Genomic DNA, 21775 nt, shown 5'->3' with positions numbered 1-21775 from the left:
AAAATTTTTACATTGTTGCACCACAACATAAACAAACAATTGTCTATTTGAGAAACACGGTGTAATGCACTGCCAGAATTTCCTCTCAGATCGAAATATTATATATCGAAAGGGTAATTTTGAGGCCCTCTTTTTGAACAATAGACACAAGAGAGTGGAGGAGAAGGGACTTAGTCTCTGGGACGCCATTTCTGTCCTTTAAAAACTAACAGTAGACAAATGAAGATAACGAGTTGATCACAAGCAAAATCTTGATAAATATTTATTTTGCGGTTAAAAACAACTTACCATTGGCTCGAGACCCAGAATTGACCTGCAAAATGTTAAAAAGATATTAAATAGATGTTTATATTTTCTGTATGCCGGTAGAAAGGAGAATGTCAAGTTTCAGACAGAGAAATATGAGAAATTCTACAAAAAGCCCAGGGATCGCTTGTGATATTTAAAACAAAGTTGCTACTTGAAAGACAACTAATACAACTTGTTAACATAGCCTATCGATTGTATCCATGCAATCACATTAATGTAATTTTATCATTATCTAGTCAACCAAACCAACTGTCACATAATGCAAATAACTAGCTGCCTCCATCCTCTCGAGCAGCATAATAACACTACCTGCGAGTCTCTTTCACCGTGATCCCCGCTCATTGTCTTGTAAAGCCAAATACACAAGGCAGGGATGCCCAAGGTAAGAAGATGAGGTTGACAGAGTAGTCTGGATAGACTGTGGAATGGAGTCGTTGCGCACTGGGCTAAGTCCGAATTCTCTGCAACTGCGCATGCTCAATTACATTTAAATAATGAAAAATAAATGTTGCCTGCTGTCCTGCATGATTCCTCACTACAATAGTTAACGTTCCCTGATTTGTCGTAAGACCTCTCTATGATAGATTAACAGTAGGATATAGACTATAGAAAATACTCTTGTCAAACAGCCCTTCAAACGGGACAGTATTCAGTCCTAACAAAATAGTATAAAATGGAACAATTCATTCATGATGTAGGCCACTTTTACGTGTGAACTTTTCACAGAATGTCAGTTAAACTTTGAAAGTACAACACATTAAACCAGGACAATTAAGTAGCAGAACATTTTATTACGTTTTACAACAATTATACAATTGAGACACGTTCAATTATCAGTCTTCACATGATTAACCCAGCATTATTTTTTAAAACAAAACTCACAAACGTATTCACACACACACACACACACTAGCTACAACCTCACATGATAGCGGGGACAAAACATCAACAACATAATTATTTTCAAACAATTATCTGTACATGGTTATTTTCTCCATTGAGAATTTATAATCCGGGAGAAAAAAAGATAATCGAATGATTGACAGAGAAAAATACATTTACAGTTGAGTTCACAGGGTTTCACTACTGTGGTCATTTAGACTTCCTTCTCTTAGCCTGGGTTGGACTGGCACCTGTTTCTGAAAGGACACAGAGGAAAGAGAGAGGGGGACATGTTTGAAGAGACAAAGAACTTTAAATAACAACTTAAGCTATGCAATAGTAAGTTATGTGTGAGAGTGTGTGTGTGTGTATGTCCTCAATCAGTGGGAAGTGTGTGTACTGTAGTGTACTGTATATGTGTGTGTACCTTTAGCAGCGACAACAGCGCTGGCTCCAGGCCTGGCTGGTCTCTTCCTCTGCACGCTGTCTGCCACCGTCTCCTCCTCCACCTCCTTTTCAGCACGCGAGCTCCGTCTGCTGGGACCTTTCGGCTTCTCCACGGCAGCCCTGATAGATTCCCGACAGAAAACAGAGCCACGGACAACAGGGGAGAGAGAGACAAGAAAAGCAGGAGAGGTCATTTACAGAGATAATAAAAAGAGTAACTCTACAGTAGCTACTCAGTGAAAGTTGGAATACCACTCCGGTATTCCACAGTTGGGAAAACCGCTTCGGACTGGGCTGTTTTTCCTCGTCTACCACAGATACTGTCCGTCTTCACCCCAAACGGTATCCGATAGATAACGAAATGGTGGACAAGACAGGGCTGCTGCGTGCGTCCTGGCAGCACTCACGCGTGTAAATACATACCTGGGGACTAAGTTGACTGGAGTCTTTCTTTTCTTTGCCCATCTGTGATAGAAGTGGAAAAACAGCGGTAAACTAAACTGTGATGATGCTGAACAAACATGGTTTTAGTCCCCCAACATACTCTTAATGATTATAATCATCCCCAGAAAATATCATCATCATCATCATCAGACATGGCCACATTCATTACTCAATTTGTAAAGTCAAGTTTTTATGGAGTGGTAGTGCTTGTGTCGTCTTTTGACATGCATTAAGTTTGGATATAGTTTGCATGCTAAGCATACATACCAAGTGCTGAGGCCACGTGGCTCATTGGGTTTCGCCATGTACCCCCCTGCCCTGGCCAACCAAATAAACTCCCTGAGTTTCAGTAGAGTTACATTTCTGTTTACAAACATGGCACTTACTGCAGACTAGGCCAACTACTTAATACTGATGTTAACCTTAAAGGCAATGGAATATCCCAATCACCCCTGGCATGACAAGTATTTATTTCATACTGACATTAAAAAGAACAGGGTTTCATGTGTTAGTTTGAAATCTCTTTTGATAACCTCACCCTTGCTCGGTTACTGTGGCAACTTCTTCTGCTGTAGAGGGAAAAAAGACAAACAAAAAAGTTACTAAATATCACAGCAAAGGGCATATTATGTTCACAGCATACAGGGTATCTGCACCAACGCTGCTAAATCGTGGCCGGCCCAAAGAAAATCAGGATGGTAAAACGTTTTCAGTGTAAATTTAAATGACCAAAACCAGATTATGTAGAAAATATAATATAGCTATCTTTTTAAATAAGATAATGTTTGAGAACTAACAATCACCCAAATAAAAAGGTGAATCTGAAATTCCCAAAATGTCATGGCATTGCCTGTTATAATGCTTGAGTCACTCAGATAGCATAAGAACAAGGCATCAGCCATGGCAAAACGTGTAGAATTGCAGGAAATTAGCTTTTAAAAACAGCAAAATGTTGTCTCTGCGGCCAAGAGAAGGGCCTCTAAAACTGCGCCATTGGCCACGCCCAAACATATGGCACATGACATGAAGTTCAGAGTGGAATGTTAGCTAAAAAGACTGGCAACCTGGCTAACGCTGCTCTGGGATCTGTCCAAATAACCTTATTCATTATGATCTTCAAGGCAAAAACGGATCCTAGATCAGCACAGCCTGCATGAATAACTTGCTCTAGTATTTACATTTTATGGTGCCCTCATGATCTACCACAATCTTTGCATACATTATGGATGTTCCCATTTGTGCTTTGTTACCAAGATACCATATCATGTCATGACCATGTCATTACATAAAGGGGCCGGAGCATTAACCATTTTGTTACAGATAAGTTAGTGTGACAGTACTTACCAGTCTTCTCAGTAGCAGCAGGCTCCTCTTGCTGTGGAGGTTCAGGTTGGACTGACACTGGGAGAAAGGACATGGTGGAGGTTATTATTATCAGTCAAAGTTTGACATGTGGGGGATAAGTCACTCAATCAAATCATTGATTGATCGATCGATTGATATGTACCTGGGGTGTTGTCTGCAGGTGCTGGGGGCTCTGGTGGGGCTGGCTGGCTGGGAGGCTCCATGGCTGTGGGGGCAGGCTGAGCCCCCATAGGGGTAGGGGCCACTGGGGAGGATATGGCTGGGGAGTCCCCGGGGGGGTTGGAGGGTCCAGGGGTGGCAGCAACAGGAGAGGTGGATGGGGACAGACTTGGGACTGGGACTGAGGCTGAAGGAGGAGCAGGGACAGACGTAACAGGGGCAGTAGTAGGGGTTGGGGTGGTGACAGGGACTGACACTGGGGGAGGGGTGGTGGGAGTAGAGGCAGGAACAGGGGACTGGGCTGGTGCAGCAGGTTGAGCAGGGACAGGAGTTGGAGCTGATACAGGAGGAGTGGTGACTTTCAGAGGAACAGCACCAGCTGTGGTCCGAGTCTGCGCTCCAGACACTGTGGCCTGAGTCTGGGTGACAGATGCAGGGGGTGGAGGGAAGGCGTGAGGGGGCACAGCCCAGTTCGGCCCCCTCTGGGGATGGGAAGTCCCCTCTAAAGGTTGGGCAGACCGTGCCTCAGCAAACTGCTGGGAGTCTGGTGGATTACCCACTGGTGCAGAGCCAGGAGCCTGGGCAGGCTTTCCCTGGGAAGCAGAGGTGGGGGACATAGGGCTCTTCCGGGTGCTGGTTGGGGCACCAGGACTGGAGCATGGAGGGGACGCTAGGGGCTGCTGGACGGGAGATGAAGCAGACGCCAAGGCTGTGGGAGAGGGGCTGGGACGGGGGGATGGGCTCGATTTCTGGCCAGGGGGCGCCTCACCCGGGGTCTCCGACTTGGGAGTGCCAGGGCTTTGCTGCTGAGGACGAGGCAGGGTCCTAACAGGGACAGGGGAAGCCCGTCTAGTGGCCATCTGGACCTGCCCAACTAGCGTTCGGGCAGGCTGGGAGCTAGCCACACTGACCACAGCAGCCTGGGTCGAGGCCGGGGCTTGGGCCTGGGTTGGAGCAGTGGTGAGCTGGATGTTAGTGGTGGACACCTGTATGGGCTTTACCATGGTGACCGGCTGGGACACCACCGTGGTGTTGGGTGCCACAGACGATGTAGGGACCTGGAAGATGGCGGTACCGGTGTTAATAAACACAGGCGTGGTGATGAACGGGGGGCGGGGGCCACGTGTCTGCTGGTTGGTCTGCTGGGGTCGGATGTTCTTATTGGGCATGGCCACCATAGCGGAGACGACGGTTGGGGGGGCCTGGGGGGTGGGAGCTGGGGCGGAGGTGTAACTGATCTGGTTGGGGGAGATGGTGGCAGATGATGAAGGGATCTGCAGGACAGTGGGGACATTGGTCGGGGGCTTAGGGCTAGGAGTTGGTTTGGGGCCAACAGCAGGGTTTGGGTTAGGTTTGGGGCTGGGGGTTGGTTTGGGGCTAACGGCAGGGTTTGGGTTAGGTTTGGGGCTGGGGGTTGGTTTGGGGCTAATGGCAGGGTTTGGGTTAGGTTTGGGGCTGGGGATAACGTTGGGGAGGGGACTACTGTGACTGACGCTGGCGCCCACACTGACGCTGAGAATAGGAGTAGGGTTTAGAGTAGGGCCGGTGGTAGTGGTAGGGTTTACGTTAGGGTTAGGGGTGCTAGGCTTGATACTGGAGCTAGAGTTAGAGTTAAGGTTGGGGCTGTCAGTTGGGTTTAGATTGGGGCTAGGGCCGGGATTAGCATTCAGATTGGTATTTGCGTTGCGCTGCAGGTTAGGACTACCGACTGGATTTGGGAGTTTTGGGCTGGGGGTTGAGCTAGGCTTGGGTTTAGCTTCTGGCTCGTTCACAGCAGCAGTAGTAGCAACAGTGGTAGCCCCTACATCCGAGCTCTGAAAAAAACTGGATGGGTTCTCTGAAACTATGGAGGCTTTAGTGCTCTCCTTGCAGGCAGCATCCCCAGCCGGAGCACTCTGAGTGGGCCTGGGAGGCACGCTGGGGGTGGCTGTGTTATCCAGCAGCTGGTTGAGGGAGGTAGGCGCATCCCTGAGAGCAGGAGAGGCCTCAGATCCAGACCCCTGCTGAGGAGTGCTCTGTACAGGCTGCCTCTCCCCTGTCACCACTGTCTGCTCCAGCCCAGCTTTAGCCTCCTGAGGAGTGCCTACACGAGGGCTAGCCATCCGTGGGGCGGAGAGCTCCCTCAGAGGCTGGGGCATCTGCCGGTGCTCTACACCTGCCATTCCCTGCCCTTCCCTGGGCATCTCAGCTGGGTTACCCTGCATCCCCTGGAAGGGGGTCTGTATCTGCTGGGGCTCCAGGCCTACCCCCGCCGCTGGTGGGAGAGAGACCGGTCTAGAAGGCACCAGGGTGGGGCTCAGCATCATGGTCTGCCCTGTCTGGGGGTTGACCATCTGTTGCTGGTGAGAGGGGGATGGGAGGGTGATTTTGGGCCCCTTCTGCCTCCCTGGGCTGGGGTTAGTGACTTTGCGGCTGGAGGCAGGGCTGGATCTGCGGCTGTTACTGGGACTGGCTCTTTTAGCCTGACCTCCTCCAGACTGCTTGTCCGGTTTGCCCTGGCCCGTGTTGGCAGCTCCACTGCCTGTAGGGAAAGACTGCTGACCGTTATTAGAGTTACCTCCACCGCTTCCATTGTTGCTGGGCAGAGTTAAGCTGGGAGGGGCCTGCCCTATGGCTTTGAGAGTGGTGGGGTTGAGCCCACCCTGCTGGTCGAAGCCCCGGCTAAGGTTGGGCTGCCTAGGGGGCAGAGGGATGTTAATCTTGGGGGGGAACAGACCTGCAATGGAGGCGTTCAGCCTCTCAGGGGAGAGGTTGATCTCAGAGGGCTCAGTGCTGGGTGGACGATTGGTTGGGGTGAGAGGATGGTGGTAGGGCCTGGGACTGGCCCGGTTGGGTGTTTTGGGCCTGGAGCTCTGGGAAGTGGTGGGGACGTTAGGGAAGTGGAGGCCTGGCATGGGGCCACCCTGCTGGGGCTGAGGGGGCATCTGCTGCTGGGGGCTTGCTCCAGGGTGCTGGGGTGAGGGGCCGGGGCCTTGCTTCATCATGTGGGTGTTGGGGCCCTGGTTCACCACCATCTGTTGGGCCCCGTTCCCAGGCGGCATCCCCATCTCCTGGCCCCCGGGTCTGTCCTGCAGGGAGTTGGCCGCTCCAGGGGCCTCCTCAGCCCCAGTACACTGGGGACCCTGCCCTGCCTCGGGGTGAGACATTCGTCTGGCTGCCCCAGCCATCTACATAGGTAGAGCAAGAAAAACAGGACACTTTATTTATACACAGACAAATTCAATAAGCATAGAACATTCACAAGACAATAACAATAAATATGATATATACACATTTCAAGCATCCAGATAGTGTGTCCAACCTGTGGGTTGACCATGAGGGGCATCCCTCTGGGTTTATCTGGAGAGGGAGGCACTCCTCCGTGCCCCTGGAGGTTGATCATGACAGGCATGTTGCCCTGCTGGGAACCGGGCATCCTCTGGGCCTCCCCGGGGTTCACCATGCCCCTGGGGGCGTACTGCCCGCCTGGAGGGAGGGGCATCCGGCTCTTAGCCTGCTCCTGCTGCATCTTCATAATCATCAGCATCTGCTGCTTTAACACAACAAGGAACCAATTATCTATATTATCCATAGTCAAAATGGAAAATGTGTATTTTGACCACATGCACACACACACGCAAGCCTGGAAGCAGCAAGTACACATTGGCAGTACATTATACCTGTTGTTGCTGTTGTTGTTGTTGTTGTTGTTGTTGCTGCTGCTGTTGTTGCTGCTGATGAGGGTGCATCTGTGGCTGGCCTTGAGCCGGACCCTGAGCTCCAGCCACCCCCTGCTGCTGTCCAGGAGGAACCTGCAGTCCCTGCATCTGCTGCTGTTGTTGTAGTAGTTGTTGTTGTTGTTGTTGTTGTTGCATTTGCTGTTGCATTTGCTGTTGCTGCATTTGCTGTTGCTGCATATGCTGCATTTGTTGCTGCTGTTGTTGATGCTGTTGTTGTTGCTGTTGTTGTTGCTGCTGTTGTTGCTGCTGCTGCTGTTGTTGCTGCTGTTGCAGTTGTTGCTGCTGTTGTTGTTGTTGTTGCTGCTGTTGTTGTTGTTGTTGCTGCTGTTGTTGTTGTTGTTGCTGCTGTTGTTGTTGTTGCTGCTGCATGAACTGCATGGGCACCTGCTGTAGGACTCTCTGGTCTCCAGGCTGACCTGGGAAACCTGACATGACAGAAGGATTGATAAAAAGCCACTCAACTAAAATATAAAAAAGTGTGAGTGAGCAAAGAAACATTCAAACTGCATACCTGCAGGCCTGTTGGTGAAGTCTGAGAGTTTGGGTCCGGAGGGGTCCATGCCCACTCCCTGTTCCCCACTCAGCCCTGGCAGTTCTGGGTCCTCCAGGCCAGTCCCAACATCCAGACCCCTGAGGAGAGAAGAAGAATACCTTGATGACAAACCATGTCCAATAACGAATACCTTGTGCGAATATATACTGAACAAAAATAAACGCAACTTGCACCAATTTCGACGATTTTAATGAATTTCAGTTCATATAAGGAAATCGGTCAACTGAAATCAATTCATTAGGCCCTAATCTTAGGCCCTACATTTCACATGACTCGGCAGGGGCGTAGCCATGGGTGGGCCTGGGAGGGTATAGGCCCACCCACTGGGGAGCCAGGCCCAGCCAATCAGAATGATTTTTTCCCCACAAAAGGGCTTTATTACAGACAGAAATACTCCTCAGTTTCATCAGCTGTCCGGGTGGATGGTCTCAGACGATCCCTCAGGTGAATAAGCCGGATGTGGAGGTCCTGGGCTGGCGTGGTTACACGTGGTCTGCTGTTGTGAGGCCGGTTGGACGAACTGCCAAATTCTCTAAAACGACGTTGGAGGCGGCTTATGGTAGAGAAATTAACATTAAATTCTCTGGCAACAGCTCTGGTGGATATTCCTGCAGTCAACATGCCAATTGCACACTCCCTCAACTTGAGACATCTGTGGCATTTTAGAGTGGCCTTTTATTGTCCCCAGCACAAGGTGCACCTGTGTAATGATCATGCTGTTTAATCAGCTTCTTGATATGCCACACCTGTCAGGTGGATGGATTATCTTGGCAAAGGAGAAATGCTCACTAACAGGGACGTAAACAAATTTGTGCACAATTGACAGAAATACGTTTTTTGTGCGTATGGAAATTTTTTGAGATCTTTATTTCATGTTTCATATGAAACATGGGACCAACACTTTATATGTTCCATTTATATTTTTGTTCAGTATTGCTTTTGATTTCAATAAACTTACCCTAGCCCCTCGACCGGCTGCTGTCCCTCCCCTACTTTGGGCTTCTTCTTGCGTGGTGGTTTCTTCTTCTTGGGTTTGGCCTGACCAGGTCCTCCAGTCCCCTGCTTCCCCCCAGGCCCAAACTGACTGGCAGAGATGTCACTCTGAAGCAGATTGACCAGGAGAGGACTGGTCAGCGTCACATCCTTGTTCACTGGAAACCCCCCTGCCTGAGCACATGGCCCTCCCATGGCCATCTGACCCCCGAACTGGGGGTTGAAGTTCATCCCGTGACCCGGGAAGTGGCCATTGCCCACCTGCATGTGCTGAGGGCCTCCAATTCCCATAATGCCTTGCTGCTGACCCTGCATGTCCGGGAGCATCTGTTGGACACCGCCCATGTCGCCTGTAGCACCACTGGGGTCTCCGAGAGCGTGTGGGTGTTGCTGCGCCACCTGTTGTTGCTGCTGCTGTTGCAGCATGGCTTGTTGTTGTTTTTGTTGTTGTTGTTGTTGGAGCTGCTGTAGCTGCTGCTGGACCAGAGGATGACCACTGGGGAGTCTCATCTGTTGACCGTGCATACCCATGGCCTGGTTGGGATTGCCACCAATGGGGACCTGAAAAAATTAAGGAATGAGCGAGTTAAATAATACCCTTAATGCTACCCTGAAGTAAAATTGGTGGATGGTTTTCCGTGCAAATAAAAAATGAAAAAAATGAATTAAATACCTGTTGGGGCTGCTGCTGAGTCATCTGTTGTTGTTGAAGTTGTTGCTGCTGTTGTAGCTGTTGTAGCTGCTGCTGTTGTAACTGTTGGAGCTGAGCCATTTGCTGCTGCTGTTGATGCTGCTGCTGTGGAGTCATAGGTTGCTGCTGTTGGCCCACCTGAGCCTGCTGGAACTGAGCCATGTTACCGGGCACGTTAGGAGACGGACCCCGCATCATCTGACCTGGCATGACCCCAGCTTGACCTTTCAACCCAAACGCCTGCTTGTTTCCTTGCATTTGTTGCATCTGTTCCATCATGGAGTTTTGTTGTTGCTGCTGTTGTAGGAGCATCGCCTGGTGCCCCGGCCCTCCAACCATCTGGCCCTGGCCGTGCATCACCCCCTGGCCCTGCTGTGGCATCAGCTGTTTGGGTGGGGTCATGCCTCCTCTCTGCCCTGGGTTGAGGGGTCTAGAGAGTACTGTCTGCCCCGGACCCCCACCCTGGACCATCTGGCTGGGGGACGAGGACACGGGCTGGCCCTGGAGGTCCATCATCTGGGACTGGAGGCCGGGCTGGGGCTGGCTCATACTGGGCCCGGAGTTGGTGCCTTGGGGCTGGCCAGCCATGCCACTGTGGAGGCCCATGACTTTGGGCTGGGAGTGGGACGGACCCTGCATGGTGTTGGGGATGGAGGCTGACGACTGGGCTCCTGAAATCAGATCGTGACAGAAGAATGACACTGACGAATGCAGCCTAAATCATATCACTGTGTTGTCTGCTCTTAAGCCTTTTTCTATGGTATACAGCATATCTGAAAGGTATGTGCTGATCTATTCTATTCTTTGTACCTGTGTGGGCCATAGCCTGGCTGCTCTGGAGCTGCGGAGTGGGTCCTCCCCCAGGGGTTCCTGGGGCGCTAGTCACCTGACCCTGGGCAAAGTTCTGGTTCCCTGAGACGCTAGGGAACCCCATGGGCAGACGTTTGGGCATGCCTGTGATCAAACATCAGCATGGGGAACTTCATCAGCCCAGCTAACACGGTCATTATAGTGAGTCTGTATTACACTGTAACTGTCTGAGCACTACTTTGAGGTAAGCGTGAATTGTGATACCAGTAGGGCCGGGACGATACCAGTTTCATGATACTCGCTAGTATCGTGGCAAGGAAACAAAACACAAAGCAGATTTCATTAATTTAGGAAAACTTCCCTAATGTTGGAAACAAGCATCATTATGCTGTCATCCAGCTATAGCACACAATATTTTACATACAGGTTTTGAAAGGACCAGAGCGTTATCTGCTTCGTGTTTCCATTTTTGCCATGGAAAAAATATCAAAATACCGTCACATCCCTAGATACCAGCAATTCTAACTACACAGGTAATACTTCAGGAGATCATCTGTGGCCATGCAACAAACATACTCTATGAAAGTGAATGAATCATTTGTAGTCATCTGCAATGGTTTAGTTTCTTACCTCCCATTCCTCCTTGATGAACCTGAGGTCCAGGCTGCCCATGTTGGGGCATTCCCATGAACCCTTGCTGCATGTTACCCTGCTGTCCCAGCACCACCCTGCCCGGTGAGCCCACCCCTTGAGGGAAACCCTGTGGGGTCGTAGGTCGCGGGCCTAGCTGGGCCTGACCCATCATGGGAGGAGTCCCTGGAGAACCCTGCTGGAAGGGGGAAGATGAAGACCCAGGGGACTTGGCTGTGAGGTTACCCTGAGGCCCTGCTGACGGAGGCAGAGGTGGTGGAGGTCTAGGGAGTCCTGCCACCCCTCCAGGCCCACCTTGAAGACCTTTAGGCTGGGGGGCAGCAAATTGACCAGCCCCTGGCTGCTGCTGTTGCTGGAGCTGCCCCATAGCATTAAACACTTGGCCAGCCTGCTGGCTACCAAACGGGTACGGAGGTGGAGGGTGGCTGGGGGTCTGCACCGTAGCCAGGGAGGGGGGATGTTGACCCATCTGGGCCTGGGGAGGGGCCTTCCTCCAGGCTGGGCCCATGGGTCCTCCCTGGGCTGGCGGGGGCTGGAGGACCCCTGAGGGGAGCTGGTTCCAGCCAGAGGGTACAGGCATCTGGCCAGAGGGATGGAAAGGGGGACGGGGGCCACCAAGCTGGGAGAGCTGGGCCTGTTGCTGGGCCTGCTGCAGCTGCTGGAGGGCGGCTGGGTTGAGCTGCCTCCCTGTCTGCATGACCTGTGGTCAAAATACAGTCAACTCCTGATACAGTTGATCCTTGCATTACGTGGTAATATTGATAGTGATTATAATGCATGGTTATTGTTGAGCGCCATTAGTGATTGTATACCTGAATGTGGTGAGCTGCCTGGGGGGGCATGGGGCCTTGGCTGTGGAGACCAGCCTGGGGATGTTGAAGCTGCTGCTGCTGCTGCTGTAAAGACATCATGGGGTCCATTGCATCTGAAGGAGGGGAAAAAAATATATATGTTCACTACCTTTGAACAAGTTGCATATATTTTGGATGTGTGAATGAGTTAACTGGTTGGTTATTAAGCAAGTATGTCTTCACCAGTCTGCGATGGGGGTCTGGGGTGCATCTGTCCACTGCTGCTGGGGACTATGGCCTGACCAGACATACCGGGGCCAGGGGGGACCATCGACGGGTTGCTCATTCTCATGCCTCCTACGAGAGATTGTAGGGCTTGACATTAATTTCTTTAGCCACTTGTCTTTTAGAAAAGTAGGATGTTGTTTTTTTACTTGTCTAAAAGCTTAAGTCACTTGTCCCCCCCAAAAAAAAAGTCTAACACCATTGTATGATGCAAGGAAACACTTTACAAAATACATTACTATCTTTTTTACCATAGAGAATAAGACAATGTAGGCTACACTCTACCTATTCAAACCTGTCTCAAAATACAACACTGCCCCTTTAAGGCTCTCCTGGCGGATGGTTGGCCACCCTTGGTAGTCTATAAATTACAACCAAATACTTTTTATGTCTTTATAAAATAATTCCCTCCAGGGCTTGACATTAAGGACATCCCGTCATCCCAGGGACGATAAATATGTCTTTGGTTCAAAACACCCTGGGACGATAGATCCAAAATTCATACTACCACTGCACATTGAAACATGTAAAAATAAAAAAATAAAGCAATGAGGCTAATGCGACAGATCAGACCATTTAGCATAAAATGTTATTTATTCATATTATATAGTAGGGAAAAAAAGTATTTAGTCAGCCACCAATTGTGCAAGTTCTCCCACTTAAAAAGATGAGAGAGGCCTGTAATTTTCATCATAGGTACACGTCAACTATGACAGACAAATTGAGAAAAAATCCAGAAAATCACATTGTAGGATGTTTAATGAATTTATTTGCAAATTATGGTGGAAAATAAGTATTTGGTCACCTACAAACAAGCAAGATTTCTGGCTCTCACAGACCTGTAACTTCTTCTTTAAGAGGCTCCTCTGTCCTCCACTCGTTACCTGTATTAATGGCACCTGTTTGAACTTGTTATCAGTATAAAAGACACCTGTCCACAACCTCAAACAGTCACACTCCAAACTCCACTATGGACAAGACCAAAGAGCTGTCAAAGGACACCAGAAACAAAATTGTAGACCTGCACCAGGCTGGGAAGACTGAATCTGCAATAGCTTGGTTTGAAGAAATCAACTGTGGGAGCAATTATTAGGAAATGGAAGACATACAAGACCACTGATAATCTCCCTCGATCTGGGGCTCCACGCAAGATCTCACCCCGTGGGGTCAAAATGATCACAAGAACGGTGAGCAAAAATCCCAGAACCACACGGGGGGACCTAGTGAATGACCTGCAGAGAGCTGGGACCAAAGTAACAAAGCCTACCATCAGTAACACACTACGCCGCCAGGGACTCAAATCCTGCAGTGCCAGACGTGTCCCCCCGCTTAAGCCAGTACATGTCCAGGCCCGTCTGAAGTTTGCTAGAGTGCATTTGGATGATCCAGAAGAGGATTGGGAGAATGTCATATGGTCAGATGAAACCAAAATATAACTTTTTGGTAAAAACTCAACTCGTCGTGTTTGGAGGACAAATAATGCTGAGTTGCATCCAAAGAACAACATACCTACTGTGAAGCATGGGGGTGGAAACATCATGCTTTTCTGCAAAGGGACCAGGACGACTGATCCGTGTAAAGGAAAGAATGAATGGGGCCATGTATCGTGAGATTTTGAGTGAAAACCTCCTTCCATCAGCAAGGGCATTGAAGATGAAACGTGGCTGGGTCTTTCAGCATGACAATGATCCCAAACACACCGCCCGGGCAACGAAGGAGTGGCTTCGTAAGAAGCATTTCAAAGTCCTGGAGTGGCCTAGCCAGTCTCCAGATCTCAACCCCATAGAAAATCTTTGGAGGGAGTTGAAAGTCTGTGTTGCCCAGCGACAGCCCCAAAACATCACTGCTCTAGAGGAGATCTGCATGGAGGAATGGGCCAAAATACCAGCAACAGTGTGTGAAAACCTTGTGAAGACTTACAGAAAACGTTTGACCTGTGTCATTGCCAACAAAGGGTATATAACAAAGTATTGAGAAACTTTTGTTATTGACCAAATACTTATTTTCCACCATAATTTGCAAATAAATTCATAAAAAATCCTACAATGTGATTTTCTGGAATTGTTCTCATTTTGTCTGTCATAGTTGACGTGTGCCTATGATGAAAATTACAGGCCTCTCTCATCTTTTTAAGTGGGAGAACTTGCACAATTGGTGGCTGACTAAATACTTTTTTCCCCCACTGTAAGCTCAACAATGCGCACATGGCTATAGGCTACACGCGAATGTTCCAAAATGCAATTAGCGGGAAAATATCCGTTAGAAATTAAGAAAGGGGAGATCTAAAGATGCATCAGCTAGCATGGGTTACTAATATGACTAGGATTCTGCCTTTGGCTGCTGGACAATAAAATAACCTTGATTTGAAAACCAATAGGACATCAAAAACAAATGCTGGTTTCAATGCCATATAAATGTTTATAAAATAATCCCCTGAACATTCCTATGGTCGTATTTTAGGCTAGGCTACTTTGAAACAAGGTAAGACATACTTCATAAAATGACTTAAAAAGTCCAGGTTTAAAACAATGAAGTTTATGGTTAAATAGTTTCAACATGCTGACTGCCTCTGCTCATTAAGGTGGGTGATGTGCGGTGCGCAACAGGCACTGTCCTTGACTCTCCGGTCTTGTGACAGAATCAAGCTAAAGGCTAAAGCCTTGATTCTGTCCACATACTTGAGGCACGGTTCATTCATATTACTATGGCTGACCCTGTAAAACAACACATTTCACTACACCTATCCGGTGTACTGTATGTGACAATAAAACGTATATATATTTGTCAAACATAACTGGTGTTTAGCCTATATTTAAGTTATTAAAAGTCTCAGTTTGGCTACATTTTCTGGCACCTCCCTCATGTCAGCATCGGTTTAGACACAAGCTGTAGCCAATATGCATATCACCTACACTTTGACATGTAGGCTTTTTCTTTTAATGTACATGATCAATAGATTTGAAAATTATTCCAATGTTAGCCTCCGATCCAATTCTGATCAGAGTAATTGTTTGATATTGTGATTTGTGTGTGATTTTTTAAAAACTTGTCTATTTGGACAACTTAAATCTATTTTCTTCTTGTCCAACTACTTGTTTTACTTGTCCCGGACAAGAGGACAAGAGTTAATGTCAAGCCCTGAATTGGTATGGAGGTTTGTTTATATTTTAACAACTAAAATATTAACAATGAATGGATATACACTACTCAAAAAAATAAAGGGAACACTTAAACAACACAATGTAACTCCAAGTCAATCACACTTCTGTGAAATCAAACTGTCCACTTAGGAAGCAACACTGATTGACAATAAATGTCACATGCTGTTGTGCAAATGGAATAGACAACAGGTGGAAATTATAGGCAATTAGCAAGACACCCCCAATAAAGGACTGGTTTTGCAGGTGGTGACCACAGACCACTTCTCAGTTCCTATGCTTCCTGGCTGATGTTTTGGTCACTTTTGAATGCTGGCGGTGCTTTCACTCTAGTGGTAGCATGAGACGGAGTCTACAACCCACACAAGTGGCTCAGGTAGTGCAGCTCATCCAGGATGGCACATCAATGCGAGCTGTGGCAAGAAGGTTTGCTGTGTCTGTCAGCGTAGTGTCCAGAGCATGGAGGCACTACCAGGAGACAGGCCAGTACATCAGGAGACGTGGAGGAGGCCGTAGGAGGGCAACAACCCAGCAGCAGGACTGCTACCTCCGCCTTTGTGCAAGGAGGAGCACTGCCAGAGCCCTGCAAAATTACCTCCAGCAGGCCACAAATGTGCATGTGTCTGCTCAAACGGTCAGAAACAGACTCCATGAGGGTGGTATGAGGGCCCGACGTCCACAGGTGGGGGTTGTGCTTACAGCCCAACACCGTGCAGGACGTTTGGCATTTGCCAGAGAACACCAAATTGGCAAATTCACCACTGGTGCCCTGTGCTCTTCACAGATGAAAGCAGGTTCACACTGAGCACGTGACAGACGTAAAGAAAAAAGTATTTAATAAGATTATTTCATTCATTCAGATCTAGGATGTGTTATTTTAGTGTTCCCTTTATTTTTTTGAGCAGTGTAGTTCAACTTGTCACTTCCCTGTCCCGGGTTAGTATGACATAATATGAGCGTTAGGTACCTGGGCCTGGTTGTCCTGGGAATCCCACATCCATCCTCATCTGTCCAGGCGCTCCGATTGGTCCGTTCACCCTGACCTCCTGACCTCTGTTGTGCCCCATGGCCACATTGATGGCTCCTTCACCTGGACGAAACAAACAAAAACAACAACAATCAGGGTCTAGGTACTTTTCTGGACGCTTTCACTTTTGGGCCTGATCATAGCCATCGCTGCTGCTATCTGCGTACTGTACATACCTTCTATCTGTACAGAGAGTATGCCCAGGTCTCGGAGCTGCTGCTGGTTGTTCTGGGCCAGCAGCCTCAGGCGCTCTGCCGCTTCCCGGGGAATGTTAAAGGTGACACGCACACTGTTCCACGGCTCCACATGCTGCGGCTGCAGTCTCTCAGAATCTGGGGAGGGATAAGAAGACAGAGAAAGAGAGGATGAGATAAGGAGGTTGAGAGGTACAATAAAATAACTCAATATCATGGTTCATTTTCAGTATAGAAATAATACAGAGGTCTGAAATGATGGCTTTCAAACATTGTCAAACTACTTTCAGGATACATTCAAAGTAGATGTAAAATGTAGGAAACTGTTTAACCAGTTAGAAAGGTGCACCACGTCACCACCCACTACTAACCTAATTCAAGCATACTAGGCATCCTGTTAAGGATGTTGTCAAGTTTCTCTTGGAAGTCCTCGTCATCCATATTTCCCTGAAAGGCAACAAAGATAGTGAAATCCCCCTCTCCTTCTTCCTCTCCACCTCGCTCTCCAACTCCATCCTGCCGGTGCGATATGTCATTGCCATGGTGACTGCCAGCATCCTCTCCAGCATCCTCGCCGACTCCTGAGTCCCGGTCGGAATCTGAGTCAGGATCCCCACCTGGGACTGCTGTCCACTCGGAAAGCTCCAATGGGGGGTGTTGATGTGCCATCCTCCCCTCTCAGTAGGACTGGCGTGGGGAAGACTGGAACCGTTTATGCTATGGAACCAAAAGAGGACTTTATCTTCCATGATATACCCAATTGAGACAAATATTGTAAGTTATATGAATTACATCACGTAAATCCATGAAAATGTATGTCATGTAATTAAATCTACTTTCAATGGAAAGATCATAAGAAAGTGTCAATGTACATCAAAGATATAGTCTTGACTTGTTACAGATTTGATTAGTTTGATGAGAGCAAGGAGAGAGATAGGCTACTTGTTGTATAGTTTTAGTGAGCCTAACGCAATTTAAACAGCATGAACTTGCATACACAAGCAAGGAAGTGTCAAGATATGTCTTGACCATAATAATGGATAACAAATTACTGACCTTGATTCTAGTTGCTATGTCAACTTTGCTATGATGAAGGCAACAGTACAGTTGGAACTGTATATAAATCCTAAACAAGTTAGCTATGTTGCTGGTTTGTGAGTTCATAGTACCCTAGCCCAGGATGTACTCTTAAGGAGCCTACCGTTCCTCCTTAAGGTCGAAGGACCTTTTACAGTGCCTTCGGAAAGTATTCACACCCCTTGACTTTTTCCACATTTTGTTATGTTACAGCCTTATTCTAAAATGGATAAAATACATTTTAAAAATCCTCAGCAATCTACACACAATACCCCATAATGACAAAGCGAAAACAAGCTTAGCCATTTTTGCAAATGTATTACAAATAAAAACAGAAATACCTTATTTACATAAGTATTCAGCCCATTTTCTATGAGACTCGAAATTGAGCTCAGGTGCATTCTGTTTCCACTGATCATCCTTGAGATGTTTCTACAACTTGATTGGAGTCCACCTGTGGTAAATTCAATTGATTGGACATGATTTGGAAAGGCACACATCTGTCTATATAAGGTCCCACAGTTGACAGTGCATGTCAGAGCAAAAAACCAAGCCATGAGGTCGAAGGAATTGTCCGTAGAGCTCCGAAACAGGATTGTGTCAAGGCACAGATCTGGGGAAGGGTACCAAAAAATGTCTGCAGCATTGAAGGTCCCCAAGAACACAGTGGCCTCCATCATTCTTAAATGGAAGAAGTTTGGAACCACCAAGACTCTTCCTAGAGCTGGCTGCCCAGCCAAACTGAGCAATCGGGGGAGAAGGGCCATGGTCAGGGAGGTGACCAAGAACCTGATTGTCACTCTGACAGAGCTCTACCGTTCCTCTGTGGAGATGGGAGAACCTTCCAGAAGGACAACCATCTCTGCAGCACTCCACCAATCAGGCCTTTATGGTAGAGTGGCCAGACGGAAACCACTCCTCAGTAAAATGCACGACAGCTCGCTTGGAGTTTGCCAAAAAGCACCTAAAGACTCTCAACCATAAGAAACAAAATTCTCTGGTCTGATGAAACCAAGATTGAACTCTTTGGCCTGAATGCCAAGCGTCACGTCTGGAGGAAACCTGGCACCTACGGTGAAGCATGGTGGTGGCAGCATCATGCTGTGGGGATGTTTTTCAGCAGCAGGGACTGGGAGACTAGTCAGGATCGAGGGAAAGATGGATAGAGCAAAGTACAGAGAGATCCTTGATGAAAACCTGCTCAGGACCTCAGACTGGGGCGATGGTTCACCTTCCAACAGGACAACGACCCTAAGCACACAGCCAAGACAACACAGGAGTGGCTTTGTGACAAGTCTCTGAATGTCCTTGAGTGGCCCATCCAGAGCCCGGACTTGAACCAGATTTGAATAACCTGACAGAGCTTGAGAGGATGTGCAGAGAAGAATGGGAGAAACTCCCCAAATACAGGTGTGCCAAGCTTGTAGTGTCATACCCAAGAAGACCTGATGCTGTAATTGCTGCCAAAGGTGCTTCAACAAAGTACTGAGTAAAGGGTCTGAATACTTACGTAAATGTAATATTTCAGTTTATTTTTTTTATAAATTAGCAAAAATGTCTGAAACTTTTTGCCTTGTCATTATGGGGTATTGTGTGTAGATTGATGAGGGGGGGGAAACTATTTAATCAATTTTAGAATAAGGCTGTAACGTAACAAAAGGTAAAGGGGTCTGAATACTTTCCGAAGGCACCGTATGTTATTTTCAGAGGTAGACATGGAAACCATGTGTTTGTATTAATACGATTCCACTCCAGCCATTACCATGAGCCTGTCCTCCCCAATTAAGGTGCCACCAACCTCCTGTGCTGTACGTACACTTTTAACCAGCTTTATCACAGTTGCAGCCTACAGTATTTTTCAGTGACAACACGTTTCTTGCGGCCTTCTTCCATTACACACAGGTGTTTGGAGTATGCTAAATAGCACAGGTGGTCCCTCTGTCTTCTGTGAACTAGTGATGGGAAGTTCGGCTCTTTTAACTGACTCTGATCTTTTCGACTCATTCAGTCAAAAATAACGAATCTTTCGAATCATTTCGTTCATTTGAGTCAATAATGCTCAGAGCACGCAGGACACTCTACCAGCGAACATTGAACTGAAAACTAGAAAGAGTCATGATTCTACGAGCCTATCATTCACCATAGGGGGCTTACTGGAGCTGTCATCTTAGCGGTTAAGAGCATTGGGCCGGTAACAGAGTCCTCGAGCCGACTAGGTAAACAAATCAGTCGATGTGCCCTTGAGCAAGGCACTTAACCCTAATTGCTCCTCCTAAATGACTAAAATGTAAATTTGTGACAATTGTAAACGTGTGCTTTCAACAACGTACATTTGTTGATTGGTAGGCATACAAATACGATTATTTCTTGATACATTTGAAACAAGGTCTAGCTGTGGCTGCAATCTGACTAGATTGTGCACGCCTCTTGGCGGAATGCATTGCTCACACAATTATTCTGCTGCTCTGTGGTACCCTACATACTTCTCATTGCAGAGAAGAAACTAACGCCCGTAGCGTTTGGCCGGAGCAAGGAGTCTGGGTAGCCAGGTAAGGCGATAAGTACAGTCGTTCGCGAACTGCAGCCCCCCAAACGATTCGTTCTCGAGTTTGATGAGCAGAATAAACACACGCTGTAACATGGAGATATGGCCGTGTGGGAACACTAAACCTATTAAGTTGTGTTACAATTTAACCTGTCTCTTGGGATTTAAATTCTAGCTGATATGAAAGATAAAGTCCTTATGCTTCCAAACATACCGCAAGCGATGCGTGTTAATGTTCAATCCAAGCGTCGGGACTCAATGTAATGGAACTGCGAGTCATGATCAAGGGCTAGTAGTACCCATGAGAATACCCCTGGTAATTGTTGTTCAATGTAGATAAGATAGCTGCCGATGTTCAAAGTTTCGAGAGTTGTTATTTTACTGTATATCAAGCAGTCTTAATGGTTATAATTAGCTAGCTACAAGGTCCAGCGTTTGATACAAAGTTGCTTATCACAATCATGAACATGACACGTAGCGTTAGCTTTAAGCTAGCCTACCTAACTGTCGATGCGTTAACGAACACCAACGGCTAAAGTGAACACCAATAATAACTAACTAGCTAGCTACAAAAATAACAAGCCATGTTTTAGCAATAACTAATAAGACGACCCCTAGTACTACAAAATATGTAAAACCACCGCACTATCTGGCAAACGCGATATAATAATTTCCTCGATAGGCTAACGGTAACGATTGATTGCAAGGCCTTCGCTAGCTGGTCATCGACTAACAAGATCTGGCTTGACAAGCCTGCGTAGTGCCGAGCTAGCAAGCAAAAAACAACAACTTGTACTTGTCGAACATGAACGACGTTAGAGATCACCGAAACGCCAATTGATGACAAAGTTACTGTCATTACCCACAGTGCAATATATAAAATAAGAGATAACCTAGCTATACATCACGACACACAGCTGAGCAAAAACAACTATGAAGATCTTAACAGCTAGCTCTGGCTAGCAAGATCCAGCAGTTAGCATTAGCTAGCTACACTTCTAATTGCTATTCACTATGCACCGCTTAGTTGGCTAGCTGATAATGCGTATGAAGTTATTTCATCAAATTCGTTCCAGTTAACGTTACGTTCCTGCTGCTACTTAGCTAGCTAGCTACAACTTCATCAACCAAATGTTAACAGCAAAGATAACAATGCAATACTTACCAGATAAATCCATTTGTGAGCAAGTCCAACGATGTAATATCTGATAGCTAACAAAACATGAACTGGGACCAGTGGCAACCAATACCGCAACAGGAGAGGCTTTCCAATCCGAATCAGACGATAATTTTTCTTTCGGTTTTCTCTGTATTCTCAGAAAGAGGTACTCGCATACTTACGTCGTAATTCTTTGTGAATAAATTATGCGTTTAAAACATAGCGTACGACCCACGGACTGATAATCCTCTTTTTTTAGACTGGACAATTTTCTTCCTGAAATACGCTATTTGCGGCTGTGTTTGCGTAGCTAGATTGGTATTATCAAGAAAGGAAGAGGCGACGCGAGAGGGATACTCCGCCCAAAATCTGTCCACGAAAATTATGACCACAAACTGAGGTATTTTTGTATGGAGGTCAATGAGTGTCGAACCAAAAAAATGAATTGCTAATTTCATACGTGAGGACATACAGAGCCCCTCTAGTAATTTAATAGGTTATGTCATAAACCCTAAA

The 21775-nt window shown here is 47.3% G+C and overlaps 2 protein-coding genes across 4 annotated transcripts in view; both read right to left on the bottom strand.

Annotated features, from left to right (window-relative positions):
- LOC311150207 (DNA topoisomerase I, mitochondrial-like) overlaps window positions 1–704 on the bottom strand; it is a 30577-nt gene extending 29873 nt beyond the window's left edge. Inside the window, exons 1-2 of the mRNA XM_084187562.1 lie at window positions 619–704; window positions 289–313 (exon numbers count right to left, since the gene is read on the bottom strand). Coding sequence (XP_084043688.1) covers window positions 289–313; window positions 619–651 — 58 coding nt within the window. The 5' untranslated portion in view covers window positions 652–704. The remainder of the gene's footprint in view (window positions 1–288; window positions 314–618) is intronic.
- Window positions 705–1080: 376 nt separating this feature from the next.
- LOC311150104 (nuclear receptor coactivator 6-like) lies at window positions 1081–21567 on the bottom strand. Of its 3 annotated transcripts, none has more exons than XM_084187384.1 (19): window positions 21266–21567; window positions 16850–17195; window positions 16461–16616; window positions 16225–16347; window positions 12058–12171; window positions 11836–11948; window positions 11003–11723; window positions 10373–10516; window positions 9545–10233; window positions 8837–9432; window positions 7837–7955; window positions 7266–7750; window positions 6908–7138; window positions 3590–6773; window positions 3427–3483; window positions 2621–2651; window positions 2062–2103; window positions 1619–1758; window positions 1081–1448 (listed from the first exon to the last, which is right to left on the bottom strand). In XM_084187384.1, exons 2-19 carry the CDS (start codon window positions 17145–17147, stop codon window positions 1402–1404), a joined length of 7290 nt encoding a protein of 2429 aa, XP_084043510.1. In that variant the 5' UTR covers window positions 17148–17195; window positions 21266–21567; the 3' UTR covers window positions 1081–1401. The 3 variants fall into 3 exon arrangements, with proteins under 3 accessions (XP_084043510.1, XP_084043512.1, XP_084043511.1); XM_084187386.1 differs by having other exon boundaries at window positions 6908–7135; XM_084187385.1 differs by lacking the exon at window positions 21266–21567 and adding an exon at window positions 20315–20520.
- Between the last annotated feature and the right edge of the window lie 208 nt (window positions 21568–21775).

The sequence above is a fragment of the Coregonus lavaretus genome (assembly GCF_964263955.1).
Source record: "Coregonus lavaretus genome assembly, chromosome: 22".
NCBI classification, from domain to species: domain Eukaryota; kingdom Metazoa; phylum Chordata; class Actinopteri; order Salmoniformes; family Salmonidae; genus Coregonus; species Coregonus lavaretus.
The sequence above is the reverse complement of the archived record's forward strand: the minus strand, read 5'-3'. Positions and strand labels throughout refer to the sequence as shown.

Bases quoted from the DNA above. Each gene is read 5' to 3' on its own strand.
- LOC311150104 (XM_084187384.1), bottom strand. From the start codon at position 17,147: ATGGCACATCAACACCCCCCATTGGAGCTTTCCGAGTGGACAGCAGTC. The intron at 16,617-16,849 runs GTTAGTAGTGGG...ATCCCTCCCCAG, and splicing joins GCCTAGTATGCTTGAATTAG to ATTCTGAGAGACTGCAGCCG. The intron at 3,484-3,589 runs GTACATATCAAT...CCTTTCTCCCAG, and splicing joins ACCTGCAGACAACACCCCAG to TGTCAGTCCAACCTGAACCT.